Here is a 21,658-nt window from a genome sequence, read left to right as displayed (position 1 = left end):
TCTCTGTCAAATAAATAAATAAATAAATAAATAAATAAATCTTAAAAAAAAAAAATCTTAAATGAAGAATATGTAAGAAGTACTTATGATATAAAATTCAGTGTTAAAAAGACATAAATTTATAAATATGCACTAATCATAACTACTTTATATAACAAATACAAATGAAAAAAAGAGGAAAATATACCAGAATGATATGTGATGGTATTAAGGACATAGAATTAAGAAGTTTTTACTTTTCTCTGTAATCCAGATTTTTCTCTAAATCTGGCATAATTATATTTACAATTTTAAAAAATAATAAAGGTACAAATAGAGGACAAACCATTGGCACGGTCTGCCTTCTGAGAGGCAGAAAAGCAGGGGAGGCAAATGAGCCGTTTCTGACACCACAAGATGCTTTACCTGCACAAAAAGTGTAGCTGAGTATCTGATCATCCTCTGCAGCCGCAAAGTGTTTGGATGTGGTGGTGGGTCCTGGTTCAAGCCTAAGGTTAAGATCTTCTTACTGAATCGGGACAAACACATCAATGTAACAGGCGTTGCCAGCCCCAGAAACAAGGGTGAAATCTCTGAGTTGCAGGGCTTTTGTGCCAGGACCGTCCATGGAAGAAGTGGGTTAAAGACTCCCACGGAATGTCCTTGAAGGCAAAATCCATTCCTCACCCTCTGGTCCTAGCTAGGGCCCCTGACACAGCATGGGGTATCTAACCATCACTCAGCCATCGAGGAACTTACCACACACGCAGTCAGTTCATGGTGAGTTCACCAACTTCATGGGTAAGTGACCTATACCTGGTTTAATATCCTGGTGTCACTATCTTAAAATTCTTTTTTTAAGGGAGCAGGCCCTGGGGGGCCAGTGAGGGACACCCTGGGCCCCTGGATTGGGTTGAGGTGGGGAAGGCAGGAAGCAACTGGCTTTGCCAGGCCGGTGCACAAGCTGAAACTGGGCCAGGGGGGTTGTAGACCGTGCTGGGGGCAACACTGGGCAGCAGGGGGCTGCAGTCACTTTGAGACCCGTATCTTAAAATTCTTAATAATCCTGACCAGGACTTGTGTTTTCATTTTGCACTAGGTCCCACAAATTATGTGTTCAGTCCTGTACAGATGGACGAACAAGGCTTCCTCATCTCAGTTCTCCCTCTGAATCACTATACTTTCTACACCTCAAAGGGCTAATTTAACCCCAACAGCCAGCCCATGGTTAAAAAGCAGCTCTCGACTTGAAGAAAGAATCTGGGTTTCTATCCTGGCTCCATGGCTTTGCCAGTTGTGATGCATCTTCTCAACTACAAAGTAAGGGTATTAATGCCTACCGCACCAGCTAACTTTGACTGAATAAATGAGATGTGGATACAACCAACGGCTGGCATAAAGATGGTGTCAATAATCAGTTCCTATTTCTCTAATATTAATGAACATCAGAAACCTAAACCAAGTTACTGAGATGTGTTGCGTGCCAGAGCGGGCACCCATCTCAGCCTGCTCCTCACACACACGCCCTGTCACCAGGACTCTGGGTACGCTCGGGCCTGCCAGCCACCCACCCCCTCACTGAAACAGCACTTCCTCCACTCAAGGCAGCAAGTCAGACATCACCTCCCAGGTCTCACCTTAAAGCATCTATGAGTTCGTACACTTTCTGCACTTCCACTCGAAGGTCACCGGCATGTTCCAGATTGTAGGTTGTCTCCCCAGCACTAAAGAAAAATCATGGAAATGTTTCATTCAAGTTTCACCATGCTGACTAGAGAGTGGTGTGGAAAAGGGCTCTAAAGGTTTAGGGTCTTACAAAGGGAGAAACAGCTAATTCTCTCCAAGTGGTGTTATTTCACACTCTTGTACATAATGCAGGGCTCATTCCTTTAAGTGCTAATCAACTGGAAGCTGTTTTTAATTTGCAGACGCCACAGGGACAGATTTGTGCCTAGGCCTTTAAGGACTAGCTCTTAATGCTCATCACCAAAATAAATGCAAATGAATCTGCTTCAGCCTACTTTCCCTGAACAATTTCATCATACCTAGTAAGACATAAGAAGTGGCTTACTAAATAAGCAGGTTACCCTGCATCCGAGGAGAAAGCAGCGGGCTTTTCTCACTCAAAGACTATCCCCAGGGAGAATACGAATAACGAGAAAGCTGACCAAGGAATACCCAGCACCTAGCCATACCCAGCACGGCACTGTATCAATTGCCAACACTCCTGAGCCTCATAAACAACTGCTCCCCACATGAGAAAGGCACTTGGACACCAAATAAAGCAGGGAGGAGACAGGGGATAACCGCCGAGGGTGGAGCAGGGGACTGCAGGGAAGGGCAACGTGGCTTCATTCCACTTAACTCAGAGGAACAATAGCTGTTATTATGGGATCTAAGAACTGTTTGTTTACAAAGGTGTCACTCTGTCAGGCCTGAAATGCAAGTGCAGTTATGATGGCTTATTTTTAGCCTCAGTGACGAGCACATGGCCAAGCTGCATCAGTGCCCATTGAAAAGAAAATGACTTCACAAGATCCTGCAGCTGTTAATGCAGCCCCAGCAATGGCCACTCGGCTCCCATCCTGAGGCAGCAGCAATTTAAGTTAAATAAGCAGAAAGGGCTGCTGTGCTGACCTGGTTTACCATCCACAAGACAGCCCTAGCTGGAAAAATCTCAGTGTGTGTTATAATTGGAGGATCCAATAAGGTGGTTTCATCATCTCAAACTGCACAGTTTGCAAAAAGAACATCAGAGCAGAACTGGGAATACTTGCACTTTGTCTTGATATCTCCAAGTCACATGGAAAATAACAAGGTTGGCTCAAATCTGAGAGCACCGCCCCCACCCCTACCTGTCTCAGTCACGTGGACCAAACGTATTCCCCACAGGGTACCTATCACGTCTGGTTACCTTGCTCATGATTTGTTCACTCACTTATGGCTGTGCTCTCATGGTGAAAAAGCTCCAGGGCAGCGGACACGGCCTTCACTGTTCATTGCTACAGCCCCTGTACCTAAAATAGTACTTGGCATACAACTAGCGTTCAGTAAATATCCACTGAATGAATGAGGGAGTAAAATGAGCTTAAAGCCCTTTAGAACCAGTCTTTGGAGAACGAGTAGGAGTTAGACATCTGGAAATGTGCTCAGCAATGGTAGTTTCCCAGCTGGATGGGGAGGCCCAGTGACCCACAGCTGTGTCTGAGGCACAAAGCAAGAAAAGCAACAGACTCAGGGGAAGGAGCCCCCTGGGGAACGACGTCATGAGGGAAAGCTGAGTGCCAGCTCAGACTGCCAGGAACACAGTTCTCCTTGCTGACATCCAGGAAGAAGATAGTCCTTCTCTAATTTCAAACCAGTGGGCACAGGTGGGAGGAGGGGTGTTGATTCCTGTAAGTTCCAGGTAGGAGAAGAGCATGAGATAGGTGCTCCAAGCCAAGGATCCTCCATTTAGGGGAGGCAGATAGAATCACTTGAGCTGCTTCTCCCAACCTATCCATAGGGAGGCTATATGCTTCACTAATCAAAATTATTGCTCAGTGAACTGCAGGTAGAAAAGAAAATGCGTCCTTTCCTCCTGTTCTTCAGAACCAGTGCTCTTGGAATGAAAAGAGGAAGAATGGGGCAAGGAAGGTGCAAATATAAGGGAAGAGAGGCCCTAAGACTGTGGTGGATGGGAGGGCTGGAGAAAGAGGGTGTCCTCGCCTTATACCGTCTGCTGCCAGGGGCTGCAGACACCCAGTTGCTAGGACTGGAGGAAATGGTGGTGGTCCACAATGGTTTCTCTACTTCTTTTCTGTTCCCTTCCCTCTTTCCCCTCCCCATGGGCTGGCACACACTGGGGGAAGGAACAAGAACAGGAAGAGCCCCAGAACAAGAGTAGAGGCAGGGAGACATACAAGAGAAGGGGTGTGTTTGGCACAAACCAACTGGGTTTAGTTGCTCATACTTTGTAAGTCAGACATTTACAGACTCATAAGACCCTTAAGGACTGTGTAAATGAAAAAGTTCGCTTTCTTTTCATGTGAGATGCACACAATAGACTTAGAATGTGGTCACTGACATCATGAAGGAAAAGACAAGCTTTGTGTTTTTTGTTTTTAAGTAGGCCCCATGCCCATCATGGGGCTTGAACTCACAACCCTGAGATTGAGAGTCCCATGATCTACTGACTGAGCCAGTCAGGAGCCCCAAGCTTTGTTTTATGGAGACAATATAACACACTGCCACAGCAAATGGGCAACTGAAAATACAGGTTTGCTCTAAACAAGACACATTTAGGGCACCTGGGTGGCTCAGTTGGTTGGGCATCTGCCTTCAGCTCAGGTCATGATCCTGGGGTCCCGGGATCAAGTCCCACACTGTGTTCCCTGCTCGGCGAGGAGCCTGCTTCTCCCCCTGCTTGTGCTCTGTCTTTTGCTCTCTCTCTAATAAATAAATAAAATCTTTAAAAAAAAAATAAGACACATTTAATTCCACATGCATCACTACAAAGGTGGCAGGTGGGTAATACAGGCTAAAGACAAAGGCAGATAATCCTCACATGGAGAGCACTGGATCCCATAAATGCTTTTCTGCAGGTTGGGAAAAGACTTGCTGCAACCTGATTCTAGTGGTAGCACTTCAAATTCTAGCTCACGTACCACTACCCTGCGGAAGGAGCAATGCTCTTAAGAGAGTGTCAGCATATTTTTTCTGTAAAGGACCAGATAATATATATTTTTAGCTTTGCAGGCTAGATAGTGCCGGTCACAACTATTCAACTCTGCCGCCAAAGCTGCAGTTTGCAGCTACAGTCAAACAAATGGGCATGGCTATGCACCAATAAAATTTTATTCATTAAAAGAAAAAAGGGTGCCTGGGTGGCTCAGTTGGTTGGGTGACTGCCTTCGGCTCAGGTCATGATCCCAGAGTCCTGTGATCGAGTCGCGCATCAGGCTCCCTGCTGGGTGGGTAGCCTGCTTCTCCCTGCTCCTGTCCTCTCTCACTATCTCTGTCTCATTCTCTCCAATAAATAAATCTTTTTTTAAAAAATGGCAATATCAAGCGTTGGCAAGGATATGGAGAAACTGAAAAGCACATGCATTGCTGGCAGAAATGTAAAGTGGCAGTTGTCTTGGAAAACAGTCTGGCAGGGCCTCAAGAAGTTTAAAACCTACAACTGCCATATGACCCAGCGATTCTACACCTAGGTAGAAACCCAAATGAAATAGAATTATATGTCCACACAAAAACTTTTACAGGAATATTCACTGAAGTGGAAAAATCCAAATGTTCATCAACGGACTAACAGGTACACAAAATGTGGTGTATCCATACAATGCATTTGCGTGAGTGGAATGGAACCCTAACACGTGGGGCCACAAGGGTGAATCTTGAAAACACTACACTATGTGAAAGAAGCCAGACAAGAAGGATTATGTGTTTATACGAAATGTCCCAAAGAGGCAAGTCCATAGACAGAAAGCAGACCAGTGGATGCCAGGGAGAGGGAAATTTGCTGTGACTACTAACGGGGGTGGGCTTTCTCTGGATGATAAAAGTGGTTTGGACAGTGATGATGGTTTTATGACTCTGTGAGGAACCACTGACCTGTACACATGAAAAGGGTGCATAAATTATTATTAAATTTTTGGTGTGTAAATTAGATCTTAGTTAAAAAAAGAAACAGGTGGCAGGCTAGATTTGGCCCGTGGGCCGTAGTGTGTCAACCGCTGCTCTAAAGGAAATGCCTGCTCTAAGCCCTGACGCCTGGTGCCAGCCTGAAGCAGTATTCCCCGGGGCAGCACACGAGGCGCACTGTCCCCGCTCACCTCCAGTGCCTACTGTCTTGAGGACCCTCCTCAGCCTGCTCCATCGCAACTGGGGTCCCTTGAACATGGCTACCGAGGACTGTAACACGTGCCACACAGAAATACAAACATGACAAAGATTCCCCAGAGTTGGTTACAGAAGGAAAGCAGAGCCAGAACTAAGATTGTAATTTTCAGCTACTGAGGAACTACCCTAAAAGTACCCACAAACAGTCATCACTGAGTTAGAAAAACAGAGGAATAGCTTACTTTAATGATGCTGCCATCCTGATGTATTCAGGAGCTTTTTGGTCAACTTTCTCCATGCAAAGTCGTAATTTCTAAGGACAAAACAAAAGAGGTGAGTGGTGCTCTCAAGGTACAAACAAGTTATGCCGCATCAATAGAGAGTTAACATGTACAATTTCCAGGGTGCCTGCTGGCTCAGAGCACACAACTATTAGTCTCAGAATTCTGAGTTCAAGCCCCACATTGGGAGTGGAGTCTACTTTAAAAAAATTTTTGTTTAAATGTACAGTTGGAAATATGCAGTGTTTTCTTGTTCGTTTTTATTGTTGTTACCAATTTCCTGATTTACAGACCTCCTTTACATGCAGTAAATCTTGTAGGAAGGAAGGAAAGTGAGGGCAGAACTTCTGACAGGATGTTTTTGCAGGGAGCAAAGCCTTCCAGGACACAAGCCAATGAGTTTACCAAGGCAGAGGAAAGGAATTGGTGGCTACATTCTTTCTCTGCCAGGTGATGAAAGATACTAGCAAAAGGCATTGCCAGGGCTCACTTCAAAAATGAAGGAAGGAGGGTACGCCTGGGTGGCTCAGTTGGTTAAGCGTCTGCCTTTGGCTGAGATCATGATCCCAGGGTCCTGGGATCAAGGCCCGGATCGGACTCCCTACTCAGCAGAGAGCCTGCTTCTTTCTCTCCCACTCCCCCCGTTTGTGCTCTTTGTCAAATAAATAAATAAAATCTTTTTTAAAAAGTAAAGGAAGGAAAAAACAGGGTGGCTATTTATAAAAATGAGTTATCAGGTCATGAGCTCCATACTTAGGATGGATAATGGCTACATCTGTAGCTCAGGGCAGGGTTTCATTAACACCATTTCTAGTAGTCTAAGTATTTTTGTGGTGATTCCAGAAATGCAGCCATTATGACCCACAGATCTGCTAAGAGTGACCACTCAGTGATCGACAGACAAATATACAGATGGCCCCTGACTTAACAATGGTTAGACTTTATGTTTTTTCAACTTCACAACGGTGCAAAAGCGATGGGCGAATGTAGAAACCGTAGTTGGAACTTTGAGTATGGCTCTTCACCCAGGCTGGCGACATGCAGAACACTTTCCCACGATGCTGGGCAGTGTCAGCGGCCACAGCTCCAGGCCACGGGATCACAGGGTCAGCCACCAATACCCTTACAGCCATCCTGTACTCCTACAACTTTTTTTCACTTTCAGCACAGTATTCAGTAAGTTACATGATATACTCAGCACTTTATGATCAAACAGATTTGAGTTAGCGGATTCTGCCCAACCGCAGGCTGATGTCAGTGTTCCCAACATGGTTAGTGGAGGCCAGGCTCCCACACTGGGGGGTTTGGTGTATTAAAGGTACTTTCGACTTCCGATGTTTTCAATTTGGGATGACTTTATCAGGATGTGGCCCGGATGGAAGTGGAAGAAGGCCTGGGTGTTCTTCTGCTCAGGGTTCTACATGAGCTGCTACCTCCGCCAAGCTGATCTCCCCTTCCCATCTCCAGACACCTGCCTATGAAATCTCCAGCTGGCTAATCCTTCTCAGCCTGCAGGTCCCCCTGGCCACTGGGAGACTAAGGCAGACTCATGCCCTGACTCTGAATCCCGTTTTTGCATGGCATATGTTCCTCTCTTTCAAAGTATGCATCTACCGAATGTGTTTTGGGATTGCTGGTGGTAATGACAGCAGAGGCATCTGAATGGACTTAAAAGGGAAGCTCTCTGCCCATGGGCAGTCACTCAAACCTATAAAGCCTGAAGCTCCCAAGTGAGTTTCCCAGGACTCTTCTGGCCCACTGTTCATACCTGCTCCAACTCCACTACCCCTCATCCACAAATCCTGTCCACACAGCATGGCAACCATCCTTCCTCCTCTTGCCCCTGGGCCACCAAAGTCTCCAACCTCCTGCTTTCAAGTGGGCAAGGAGTGGTGACGGAACAAGGTTATTGCAACATACCCAGGATGACTCTGTGAATCACCCATGGCCCTGGCTAGGAAACCATACCAAGGCCCTTCAGCAGAAACTAAAAATGATTCAAAGGAACGACTTCCCAAAGCATTCTCCAAAATATGCAGGCGTGTACAAAATCAACAGGCAAATCTGCATCTCGAATCAGACCCAGGGCCAAGCACAGTGAGTCACCTCATAGAGCTTTACAATGTCGGGGGTGTGCTCCTTCTCATCAATCTGCTGCTCTCTCTTGAGCAGCGTGTCCTTGCAGTGTGTACAGCAGCGGATCCGGTCGTCATCCTTTTCATCCAGGACGGAGCTTACACTGCTCACGCTGCTGATACTGCCCCGGCGGGAGCCATGGACACTGTTGGGTGACTGGCTGGGGCTGGTGTGGGTGCTCAGGGAATCTTTGCTGGCACTGGTGAGCTTGTCTGTAAAGCACAACACAAGACAGTTGGCAGTGAGCCTGCAGCCTCCAATCACCCCACCGCTCACAACAGAGGAGCGGCCACAGGCGCTGATCCAGGCTGTGTCTATGGGCAAGAAGCACCACACCTTTGCCTTCCCAAGGTCAGGCTCTGGTGGGAGGGACTCCCACTGCCAGCCAGGAACAAGCCAGACAGCCAAGGAAGGTCTCTCCTTGAGGCTCTGAGGCCCGTTCCTAACCTGACCCAACACAATCCACTTTCTCCCCAGACTATCCTGACAGACTTCCCCACTCCCAAACATCTGACTCCTGCCCCTTCCAAAGCTCAGCTTCCAGAAGCCCTACTCTATTCCTTGAGGCAAAAACAATATGCCCTTCCTATCAGGTCCTACCATGTCATCCCTCTTGGAGCACTTTCTGCTTTTCTCCCTGTATAACAATTCTTTGTACACCCAGAGCTGCTCTATGAATCTGTGACTCTGGGAGGGTAGGAACTGTCTTATTCATACTTGTACCCCAATATAACCAACAGGGCTATCCCACAGCAGCTGCCCAGTAAATGTTAATTAGCAAGATAAGGAAAGTGAATAGTGTTTCAAAAGCATTGCTTATGAAGTCTCAGGTGAGACAGAAAGTCAGTCTCAGGGAGAAAGGGAAGGTATCAAGGTAATGTGTGCCTGCTGGATGTCAGAACTGGACAGAGGAAGCATCTCCTTCTATCCCACGTTGTCCAGATGATTGTAGCTAACAGCATAAGCAGAGTCAGCGGAACTCCCCAGGGTTGTGAAACTACCCCAAATGTCCCAGAATTGGCCTAAAGCCCATGAGATCACCTTTGGCAACTTTTAACCAGCTGAGACTCAAAGTTCTAGACCCTCTGGTTCCACCTAACCTTGTAGCCACCATCCGCATAATTCTCAAACATGTCCTCTATACTCCCCCAACTATTCTATCCTTCTCATCTACTAACCTTCCCCCAGGGCCCTCCCACGGCTTCACTCCTACTCTGCACTCTACCCAGGATCTCTCCTGCCCTACCTCTTTGCAATCCTGGCTGTCTTTTAGGCTCTTCTCAAACATCACCTCCCAAACCTGAGCATCCACACTCTTGATTCCTTCAGCACTCAGTGTCGCTCATATTATGATGTTACAGTCTGTTCTATATGACAATAAACTGTGACTTTTATTTCAAAGGAAAGGATTAGCCTGCTGCTCATTTTCTAAGACTCTTTCTTATAGTCTCCTCTCAAAGCCTCAGCTGCCACTTCCAAGCAGAGCTGACAATGATTTGGTCAGCTCTCCTGGGTGTCTGATGCAACTTCTCTCACAATACTTATCTCTTTATAAAGCAATTATTTGTAAGTCTGTATCCTCTGCTAGATGCTAGACCTTTTACGGGAATGGACAATGCCTTATAATCCGTAGGTGGGCAAACATGACTTGTAAACCAACTCCAGCCTGCTCTTGTATGGCCCTAGAGCTAAATATGGTTTTTAAAAGGTTGTTTAAAACCTTTTTCAAAGGTTATTTTAAAAGGTTGTTTAAAAAAAGAAGAAGAAATGTCACAGAAACCATCTGTAGCCCATAAAGCTTAAAATATTTACTATCTGATCTTTTACAGAAAAAGTTTGCCAGCCCTTGTTACCCACCACTACCTATAGCAGGCTTCATGGAATCAATAAATGAATGGATGAAGATCCCTTGGGACATTCACTTAAACAAAAACATTCAAAAAATCACCCATTAGTGATCAGCAAACAAACTAGTCACAATATCAGGGTCCAGGGCCCTGCATCCATGTTACCTACTTGCAAAAGGGAGGCTGATGAGCTCCATACACTTCTTGCACATAATAGACCCACAGAGGCGGCAGTGGTGGCGGCGGTTACGGATGCTGAACTTATTCCCACAGTCTGGACAGAAAGGGACATCCTGGTCGTTGACCCAAGGCACCACGGACTTTTCTATTGCTTTGGGAAGAACAAAACAAAAATCCAACAGAAAAGCTAGCCATTTGAAAAAGAGGTTTGGTCAGGGAGAAAGATAAATAGAATGAATGTGAGCAAAACTCTAGAGTTACCTCGTATCTTAGCGGACTCAGTATTCGTTCTATCAAAGGCAGTGAGCTGACAAGGAGAAAACAGTGCCAAATGGAATTAAACAGGTGATGTCAAACTTTTCACAGGCAAGAAGCATCAAGCAGGAATTCACACGTCTTCATTTTGTAAGTCTCATCTGTCATCCCCAACCCCACCAAGTCACGAAAGCAACTTCACATTGGACAGAGTATTAGCTTTGCATCTAGAAGGCAGCTCCCTTCCCCATGACCTGGTTCCCACTCTTTATTGTCGGTTCTCCATTTAGGCAAGAACCAGGGGTAGCAAGGATGTGGTAGGTGTGGCAACTGAAAGCAATGGGGAACTCCTGATTCTCCATGGTCCTCCCGGACCATGAAACTGGCAATTTATTTCTGCCCTACAAAGTATGCATCAAGAACTGTACCCGCAGTTGCTACCATGCCCACCATACAATCCAGGTTATACACAACAAGCATTTCTAGGGTCAAAGTAGAACGGAGTGATTGTGGGTGTTGAAGACACACTCTGGTACCACAGACAACAAGGCCCAATCCAGATGTTCCCACACTGAATGCTGACTGTGGATGAGTACTCCTCAAAGACCCTGTCACCAGCTTCTGTTTGTTATTGAGTAAACACAGGCCCCACTGCATGACTATACTCTGGACACCCAAGAGAGGAAATAATTTGAAGGTAGAAAGGTTTTCCAAGCAGCCAAGTGGGCTTCAGAGGAAGGAAAAGGAAAGCTGGATGTGTGGTAAGTCTGTCAACCTGGGCCATCTCCTACAGTAAAACCAGCCCAGGCTACAACTGTCTACCATGTCTACCACTGTCTACGCCTCTCTAGGTAGGCTCAAGGTGGGGCATTTCTCTACCAGCATCAAATACATACAACACACATGATACAACGGCAGAAATACAACTTTTTTTTCTCCCAGACAATTTATACTTGCAGAAAAAAAAAGTTTTAAAACAACAAAATTTACCTTCTCTAACCTGATTATTAATTTATTGACTTCAACAACATAGTGGTCAATTCTGGCAGCTCGGTGTTTTTTGAAGTCAGAAAGATGGCTTCTCACAGCACCTAGAAGGACAGAAAATGGGGAGATAAACAACATGTCATTTCTCTGAGAAAGCCCCTCTCCCTTGATGCTTATCTTCGATGAACTTTATTTTATTTTAAGATTTTATTTATTTATTTGACAGACAGAGATCACAAGTAGACAGAGAGACAGGCAGAAAGAGAGGAGGAAGCAGGACCCTGGGACCATCACCCGAGCTGAAGGCAGAGGCTTTAACCCACTGAGCCACCCAGGCGCCCCTTTATTTTATTTTTTAAAGATGACTTTGTATAGTTTTAAGATTGTATTTATTCATTTATTCATTTAAGAAAGAGACAGAGAGTGCAAGAGCTGGGGAGGAGCAGAGGGAGAGGGAGACAGAATCCCAAGCAGACTCTGCACTGAGCACAGAGCCCAACATGGGGCTCAATCCCAGGACCCTGAGATCATGATCTGAGCCGAAAACAAGAGTTGGACACTTAAACAACTGAGCCACCCAGGTGCTCCTATACTCAATGAATTTTATTTATTTATTTATTTATTTATTTGTCTGTTTATTTATTTATTTTAAGGTTTTATTTATTTGAGAGATAGACAGAGAGACAGAGATAGCGAGAGAGAGCACAAGCAGGGAGTAGAGGGAAAAGCAGGCTCCCCACCAAGCAGGGAGCCCAACCTGGAGCTCAATCCCAGGACCCTGAGATCATGACCTGAGCTGAAGGCAGATGCCCAACCAACTGAGCCACCCAGGCGCCTCTTCAATGAATTTTAAACCCAAGTAGAAATTCAAGGAGTTTATAGAGTCTTACTAAAAATTCAAAGACAAGCAAATGGAAACAAATTTGCTAAAATGTTAACCATGGTTACTTTGGAGGCCACAAAGCTCAATACCAGAGACCTCAGAGAATGGGGGAGGAAAGCCTGGACTGGAGCCTGCCTGTGCTCAGATTTCAATTTTGCCATATACTGTGTGACCTTGAACAAGTTCTTTAATGTTTGTGTAATTTGGGAGTACTCATCTACAAAATGGGGATAACAGTAGTACCTACTCCACAAGGTTGTTACGAGGATTAAAAAGTTAAAATTTATGAAGTCCTTAGAATACTGGCACATGAATTTTTGGTAAAAAGGACAGTAACATTATGGGCAATTTTTAAAAATCTCTCATACTTTTCTGTGCTTTCCAAAGTTGGTATGTTATGGTTTTGCATCAGAATAAAAACAGTCCTTCTCAAAATAGCCCCCAAAAGGTAAATGCTAACAGATGTCACTGGAAGAGCTGGTTAAACTGATACCTTGATCAGCTCAGCAGCAAAGATCCAGGACAAAACTTCTTACACAAATGGAACCAAAAAGCTTCTTGTTTCAGCATCACTGAAATATTCCTTCTTCCAAAACACCAACCCACCCCAGCTGCCCCCACCCCAGCACCCAGTCCACTTTCTCTTCCCAAGCATGGCCTGTTCCCCTCTAAGTTGTGCGCCCCCTGGAGCTTCTCACATATTACACTCTGCACTATCCTTGCTCTTTTCTCCCCTAACCATACTCTCTAACACCTAAATTTTAGTTTCAAATTCTTATGTGTGACCATAGATTTTTTTTTTTAAGACTTTATTTGACAGAGAGAGATGGAGCTCGAGTACACAAACAGGCAGAGGGGCAGGCATAGAGAGAAGCAGACTCCCCCTGAGCAGAGAGCCCAACATGGGGCTCAATCCCAGGATGCCAGGATTAATACCAAAAGCAGGTGCTTAACCGATTGAGCCACCCAGGTGCTCCAGCATGACCACAGATCTTAACTTTTAAAATTTGCCATTCACTTGACCTTCCACAATTGTAACTTCCTCCAGTTACTGAAACTGGTGAGTTAATCAGAAAATTGCCCTGATAATTTAACACTGGCAATCAAGAAGCAGGCTCTCAAAAAGCTAATAAGAATTCACACGCCTGAAATTTCTTCTTCATGTTTCAAATCAACTTTCATATGTAACTCATTACTATATGTATACTAACACATGCTTTATTAATTTCAGGTGTACAACATACTCATTTGAAAATTTTTTGTCAATTTTTTGTTAATTTTAAGTAACTCTACACCCAAAAAAGTGCTTGAACTCACAATCCTGAGATCACAAGTCCCACACTCATTTGACTGAACTAGTCAGGAGCCCTGATTTGAAAATTTCTTAAATTTTTATTTACTTTTACTATTTTTCTTACTAAAGTGTAATTAACAATGTTACATTATACTGTGTTATTTTTATTTTTTCTTTTTAAAAAAGATTTATTTATTTATTTGCGAGAAAGAGAGCACAGAAGGGAAGGGAGGAAGAAGCAGACTCCCCGCTGAGCAGAGAGCCCAATGCAGAGCTCGATCCCAGGACCCTGAGATCATGACCTGAGCCAATCATGACCTGAATCAAAGGCAGATGCTTAACCAATGAAGCCACCCAGCACCCCATATACAGTGGTTTGTTTTTGTTTTTGTTTTTAAAGATTTTATTTATTTGTCAGAGAGGGGACTCAATGAGGGGCTCAATCCCAGGACCCTGGCATCATGACAAGAGCTGAAGGCAGACACTTACCAACTGAGCCACCCAGGCATCCCTATAATGTTATTTTTATTTTTTTTAAGATTTTATTTATTTATTTGACAGAGAGAGAGAGATCATAAGTAGGCAGAGAGGCAGGCAGATAGAGAGAGGGAAGCAGGCTCACTGCTGAGTGGAGAACCTGATGTGGGTCTCGATTCCAGGACCCTGAGATCATGCCCTAAGCCGAAGGCAGAGGCTTAACCCACTGAGCCACCCAGGTGACCCCCTATAGTGTTATTTTTAAAGCCATTTTCTCCTGTTATGATGAAAATGTTTCCACTCTCCAATATGGTAGGCACTAGCCACAGGTATAGATTGAGCACTTGAAATATGGCTAGTGTATGATTGAGGAAATTACTTTTAATTTTTGTTTAATTTTAATTTACTTAAATTTAAATAGCCACATATAGTTAGTGCCTATCTTTTTTATTTTTTAAGATTTTATTTATTTATTTGATAGACAGAGATCACAAGTAGGCAGAAGGGGCAGGGAGCAGGCTCCCTGATGAGCAGAGAGCCCAGTGCGGGGCTCAATCCCAGGACCCTGGGATCATAACCTGACCCGAAAGCAGAGGCTTAACCCACTGAGCCACCCAGGTGCCCAAGTTGGTGCCTATCTTATCAGATAGTGCAGTTCTAAGATTGTTCTCATCCAAAAAGACATATCAATTGTGGCCCTATAAGAAGAATATGGTAACTGACTCTGCGTAAATATCAATTCTCCTTAGAGCCTGTTTCCTCATCTGTAAATGGGAACGAGCATCATGACCCATTCCACCTCATGAAGCTTTTGTGAAAGATGCAAAAGATAATGAATATGAAAGTATAATAAAGCCTTAGGAGGAAAACATTTATCCATTGCATGGACAGAAAAGAAAATTAAGTTTTGTTATCATACAACAGTTAAAGGACATGTAAAATTAGCTAGCTCAAATTCATGTGGCATTTTTGGTAATACCTCTATTGAGATATTATTCACAAACATACAATCCACAACTTAAAGCTTACAAATTTCATGGTTTTTAGCATATTCAGAGTTGTATAACCATCATCAAAAGTAAATCTTAGAACATTTTCATTACCCCACAAAGATGATTAAAAAATAAAAAAAGATTTTATTTATTTATTTGAGAGAAAGAGAAAGGGAAAGCACAGAGGGAAAGTGAGAGGGAGAAGCAGACTCCCTGCTGAGCAGGGAGCCCAATGCGGGACTCGATCCCAGGACCCTGAAATCATGACCCGAGCCGAAGGCAGATGCTTAACTGACTGAGCCATCCAGACGCCCCATGATGATTATTTTAAAAGTCAGTGATGGTATCATAATAATGTGTTTCAGAAAATTCTGTTGCATAAATAAATCAGTGAGTGCCTCCTGTTAGGCAGATAATATCCCATGTGAGAAGAGACAGCCTAGTCAATGGAGTCTCTGCCTGGACTGATGTCAAACACCTAGACTCCCAGCTCAGTTCTGTAGTTTCTTAGCGGTTTGACTCAGGGCAGGTCCCCATCCAGTGCCATGAGGATTAAATGAGTATGCATGTAAAACAGTTAATGCACTGCCTAACACAAAGCAGATGCTTAGCTCATTCTGATCCATTTTTGCCACCTTCTGGGACATAAGGTCCATGAGAAACTTAGACCATTCTGGTTACTGATGCCTAAGCTAACTTTTTTTTAAAGATTTATTTATTTTAGAGCGACAGAGTGAGCATGTGATTGGGGGGAGGGGCAGAGGGAGAGGATCTTCAAGCAAACTCCCACTTAGTGCAGAGCCTGGACACAGGGCTCAATCGCATGACCTGTGTGAGACCATGACCTGAGCTGAAACCAAGAGTCGGACACTTAACTGACTAAGCCATCCAGGTACCCCAACCCCACTTTTTTTTTCTCAGCTAACTCTTAAAACATCACCAAGAACTAGGACACCTGGGTGGCTCAGTCGGTTAAGCATCTGCCTTCAGCTCAGGTCATGACCAAGTCCCCCATCAGGCTCCTGCTCTGCAGGGAGTCTACTCTCCCTCTGCTTACCACTCCCTCTTCTCATGCTCTCTCTCTCTCTGACAAATAAATCTTTAAAAAAATATATCACTGAGAACATATAGATGTGCAAACATTTGCTGAATGAATGCACAGAACTTCTTACCTAATTCCTGGGGTTCCCACATGTAAGGGTCAACCCCTCCATAACTGAAAGACTCATATCCTTGCGTCCCTGATTCTGCTCGGTCATCTCCTTCTCGTTTCAACAGCCTGTTCTTGGCTTTCTTAGCCTTCTGGACAAGACCTTGAAAAATGAAACAAACACCATAAATGAATCCATAAACACCTAGTAAAAAGTCAGAGGAAATCTCAAAATACAAGAGCTGATGAAATGACTATACTTTATTTAAAAATTCTGGATCCCAAATAAATTGCAATAATGAGGCCACAGTACTACAAATACCACAGAGCATTCTTTACAAGTCAGTATTAGCAGTAAGTTGGTTTATGTAGCCAATATACAGCTAAATTATTATTCATTGCCAAATTTAAGAGCCCAATTAAAGCATAAAATCAAATTCAATGAGGGGAACCAAGGCAATGGAAATGTTTTTTTTCCTAGATCTTAACTGTGGGGGTGGTTACATGGGTATATATATTTTTCAAAACTCACTGAATTGTACACATAAAAACTTATGTGTAAACTATATCTTACTTAAAGTTTTTTAAAAATTAAATTCTAGGGGCGCCTGGGTGGCTCAGTGGGTTGGGCCGCTGCCTTCGGCTCGGGTCATGATCTCAGGGTCCTGGGATCGAGTCCCGCGTCGGGATCTCTGCTCAGCAGGGAGCCTGCTTCCCTTCCTCTCTCTGCCTGCCTCTCTGCCTACTTGTGATCTCTGTCTGTCAAATAAATAAATAAAATCTTAAAAAAAAAAAAATTAAATTCTACAGTATTAATTTATTTACCCTATGGACTCACGAGTAAACACTTTTTGTTTACTTCCAGGATGGGATTCAACCAAACCAACATCCCTGGGCTAGTGTTCCCCATAATGCTTAGCTGTACACAGAGTTCTTCTTCCCCTCCTCTTTATTGAATGCATATGTGAGGACACTGACAAAAAGTTTCAAGAAACAGTTATAACACCTTCAACATAACACAAAGGGAACCAGACTTGATAAGAAGAGAAAATGAATGCTTCCTGAATTGATTCTTTGCATGTGCTGGGCACAAAACAAAGTGCTTTCAAAAACTCTGGCAAATGTGTGCTCACACTCGGAGGCAAGTGGTATCCCTACTTATAAATGAGGACATGACGTAAAGAGGGGGGAAACTTGCTGCACCCCAGATCACAGAGCTTATAAGGCAACAGGGCTACAAGTGGAAACCTCACCTGTTTAAAATGAGAACCCCAGCTCTTCCCAGCCAGCGTAATTCAAAACTATGCCTCTGCAGAACAGGGCTTTTGCCACCTGTGCTGAGGTGAAAGGACCTGCTATTTGTTAAAAAGGAACAGCAGTCAACTTGTGGGAAAAAAAATTCTTGATTCTATGTTGCTCTCATTAAGGTTCTTAAATCTTGGGTAATTATCCCTTTCTCTACCTAGAATCTAGGAGAAAATATCAGATTTATTTTACTTATTTTTTTAAGGATTTTATTTATTTATTTGACAGAGAGAGCACAAGGAGGGGGAGGAGCAGAGGGAGAGGGAGAAGCAGGTTCCTCGCTGAGCAGAGAGCCCGATGCGGGGCTCAATCCCTGGACCCTGGGATCATGATCCGACCCACAGAAAGACACTAAACCATCTAAGCCACCCAGGTGCCCCGAAAATATCAGATTTAATACAAAATACAATTCTTTTAGATTTAATAGATCAATACTTCATGGAGTTCCCACAATTTTGAAGTGCTCTGTCACCTGAATAACATTAAAAACACTACCATAGCTTTTCAAAAACCTGGGGAATGCAGATATGGAGGGGCTGGCAGGCAGAGGGGGAAACTGCTAACGGCTACTCTGAGATGCCTTCCTCCCACTGGAAAAAATAACATCCACCAGAACTAAAGGACACCATCTAAAATGCATTCAAGTAACTCTCTTAACAACATGGGAGAGAAAACTGCCTGATGTAAACAAAGGGTTAGCAAACAAGAAACTGGAGTTGGCATTCACTAATTCATTTTTGCAAACAAGACTAAACTGTGTCGGGTTAAACAGGCAGTCCATGCCATTTAACCACTTTATGAGGACAGAAGAACACTCTGGCAACCTTCCCAGGAGTAGCACTTCAAGAGGGGCCAATTAAGAACAATCCCATATGTTTTTAAAATCACAAAGCAGAAAAAAATAAATAACAACAACAAAAAAACACAAAGCAAAAGCCAATTTTCAACCACACTTTCTTAGACTTACTGTGCAAGTGCTAAACTGAAGCCAAACCAGGGCTGCAGCCCAAACTCACTGACCACCTTCTACTAATGACAAATCTATACTTTCGTTCTTTTTTTTTTTTTTTTTTTAAAGATTTTATTTATTTATTTGACAGAGAGATCACAAGCAGGCAGAGAGAGAGGAGGAAGCAGGCTCCCCTAGAGAGCAGAGAGCCCGATGCGGGGCTCGATCCCAGGACTCCGAGATCATGACCTGAGCCGAAGGCAGCGGCCCAACCCACCGAGCCACCCAGGCGCCCCTACACTTTCGTTCTTAAACTGCCTCCAAAACCTGATACCAAGGTTTGCACTTTTGGCTTCAACATTTCACTTGACAAAATCAGCAATGTCATAAAATTTCTAAAAACCAAAAGACAAATGAAGACATGACCTGCTTTTTAAAGGACTTTTCAAAAATCTTTGATGTCAATCTTTAAAACTTTCCTGATTCTGAAACCAAAGAAAACTCCCACACAAGCAAGACTTCCTTCCTGACTAGACAAATGATCATTAGACTAAAGGAATGCTTAACTCAATTTCTTAGTTCTTCTGAGGCAGAGTGGGGGAAAAACAGAGGGAAAAACACAAGAAAATCCTTTCAAGTTTTCTTCACAACTCATAAAATTTATACTCTATTATTCTTTAAGTGGATTCCCACAGCTATTATTCCCTAAGTTACCTTAAACATTTTTCCTCTAATAAACAGGGAACCACAGGAAGTTGAAGACATTGTCTAACCTGTGTACCCACTAGCATCAAAGTCTTAGTGACATCACAGTATATGACTCAGTTCAGCTCACACTCAGGCTGGACGAGCACTAAAAATCACAGAGGTCCTTCAGCTGTCCAAGGAAACCTAGATCATCAGTTTGTTCGCATTCTAGCTGTAGAACAAACTGTGATTGGAACACAGGGTCTGGTATCATCAGTGATGCCAAGTGGAAAGAGCAGCACTAGACTCAGAGGTGACAGAAGACCTGGGGTCAAGGCCTAGCTCTGCCAATTCCTATGTGACCTTGGATAAGTCACTCAACATTTCTGAGCTTCACTTTTTCTCTGCAGAATGAAACCAACCACCTTCTTGCAGAGTTTCTCTAAGAATCAGAAGAAATAATATTTATGAAAGAACTCTGAAAACCAGAAAATGCAAAACATTTTGGGAGGGGGGCCTTCTAATAGTTTGGGCTCTCTCCTCCAGCCTCTACAGACAGAAGCCACCTCATTTACCACAGCCCTCAGGATTTTGAAAATATTTGACTTTATCATGTTTCTGGACAGAGGTCATAAATATTAATGGTTTCAACAATTTTTTCTGAACTGAAAAGTGAGGCATGGAGTGGGACTATTTGATTACAGGGGGCATGTGACCCACATGTGTGGAGGCCAAATTCCACTTAGAAATACATGATCCTCCCTTCCTCTCTCACCCAACACAGAATTGTGAATACACTTCCAGACCTTTTTAATCTCATTGCCTTCAGAAATGCTGCCAGCTGGGAGAAGCAGGTGAAAGTAAGTTCTAGAGAAGTGGCATCATATTTAAGAGTTAGAATCTGAAGTTTCAGAAATGACCACTATGTATGTTAAAATTGCTTTGAAAAAAATCATTCTGATTCTCTCTATGACCTGAGGCCTGGGAAGCTCAAAAACCAAGTTTAACTTTTTGGATTATTTCTCCTTGCTTTTCAACTATGACCTTCCTTTTTCTGGGCTGCAGAGGACAACGTACAGTGAAGGAGGAAGAATGGCAGAAGGCTTGAATTTTTGACAGGGAAATGGGTGTACAATGTGCCTCCACTTTCAGAGCAAAGGAAAGGATTCTTCAAATTCTTCAAATTCTTAGAGGCTGGCAATTAGATAATTCAGTGTAGCAAGAGACAGCAAAGCATAAGAATTACATTTACTAGGTTCAAAGTTAGACCCTGCCTCACTGTGTGACTTCAGGCAACTTATCTAATTTCTCTGTGACTAGTACCCTCATGAGTAAAATATGTCTCACAGTCCAACAGTTATTGCGAGAATTAAATGAAGTTTATTCATAGGAAGGCTTTGAACAATGCCTGGCACATGGTAAACATAAGATACATGTTCATATATGTTCACTGTTATTATTATCAATTCTATTGTTTATTATATTCTGGTGGCATCATGGAAGTTAATGAAACCATCCCATGAGTTAACTCTCCCAGTAACAGAATAGGATAAGCAAAAAGTTCTTGCCTCTTACTTTTAATTTGCCCTTTGACATCACGGTCTTCCCCAGAGTGCTCTTCCTCATAATGTGACTGAAGCTGATAGAAAGACTGCAGGTTCTTCAGGCACAAAGGGCAAAGGAAGCCCTCCCTCACTTCCCCAGGGTCATCCAGAGAAGTCATAGCAGTGTCCCTTTCAACCCCTGCAAGGCAGGGGCCTCATGCCAGGAGTCAGCTTGATTCCTCCCCAAGGGACCAGGGCTCTCACAGCATTAGCTTAACCAAGCAGCACACAGATGATGGGGAAGTCGTATCATGGCCCTGGATGAGATTTCCTCTGTGGAGTAGGAGAAGCTCTGGAATAGGAAAGAAGAAGGGGAGAAGAAAAAAAAAAAAAAAAAAAAGCCAATTCAAGCAAATTAGCAGCAATTGAGAATTTTCTTTGTTCTTTTCACAGTTCAACAAGATTACTTAATGTTTGTTCACTACAAGTTTGAAAACACAAAACTGCTTTCTCAAATCCTTACACCAAAACACAAAACCTTTAAATATCTGAGAACATCACTGGACAATGGCAACTCAATGAAGTACAGAGCACAGATTTCTGAAGATAAGAAAATTGAGCTTCAAAAGCAAACAGTACCAAGGCAATTCTCTAACATTCACTCCAACTGGTCCAACTTCATAATTTGTATGCCATTTTAGCCACTAGGGAAATGTGTGAAGTACTTACAAATACACAGAAATTTTTCACTCTTCACCTTGGTCATCTATTCAACCACATATATACTGAGCTCTTACACCTATATCAAAAATGCAAATAGAAAAAGAAACAGTGTCCGCCTTAAAAAACAAAAGTAAAACCAAAACCAAACCAAACAAAAATCCCAACC

The 21,658-nt window shown here is 43.5% G+C and overlaps 1 protein-coding gene across 2 annotated transcripts in view; it reads right to left on the bottom strand.

Annotated features, from left to right (window-relative positions):
• LOC111144109 (rabenosyn, RAB effector) overlaps positions 1-21,158 on the bottom strand; it is a 24,488-nt gene extending 3,330 nt beyond the window's left edge. Inside the window, exons 1-9 of one of the 2 annotated variants that reach the window (XM_022498244.1) lie at positions 20,801-21,158; positions 16,307-16,447; positions 11,492-11,592; positions 10,508-10,553; positions 10,236-10,397; positions 8,190-8,431; positions 6,045-6,115; positions 1,617-1,703; positions 406-508 (exon numbers count right to left, since the gene is read on the bottom strand). In XM_022498244.1, the coding sequence (XP_022353952.1) occupies positions 406-508; positions 1,617-1,703; positions 6,045-6,115; positions 8,190-8,431; positions 10,236-10,397; positions 10,508-10,553; positions 11,492-11,592; positions 16,307-16,447; positions 20,801-20,948 (1,101 nt within the window). In that variant the 5' untranslated portion in view covers positions 20,949-21,158. The remainder of the gene's footprint in view (positions 1-405; positions 509-1,616; positions 1,704-6,044; positions 6,116-8,189; positions 8,432-10,235; positions 10,398-10,507; positions 10,554-11,491; positions 11,593-16,306; positions 16,448-20,800) is intronic. The other variant, XM_022498245.1, reaches the window with a different exon arrangement.
• Between the last annotated feature and the right edge of the window lie 500 nt (positions 21,159-21,658).

This window comes from Enhydra lutris, unplaced genomic scaffold (assembly GCF_002288905.1).
Source record: "Enhydra lutris kenyoni isolate GAN:26980312 unplaced genomic scaffold, ASM228890v2 scaffoldscaffold10, whole genome shotgun sequence".
NCBI classification, from domain to species: domain Eukaryota; kingdom Metazoa; phylum Chordata; class Mammalia; order Carnivora; family Mustelidae; genus Enhydra; species Enhydra lutris.
Note: the sequence above shows the minus strand (reverse complement) of the source record. Positions and strands in the feature narration are given on the sequence as shown.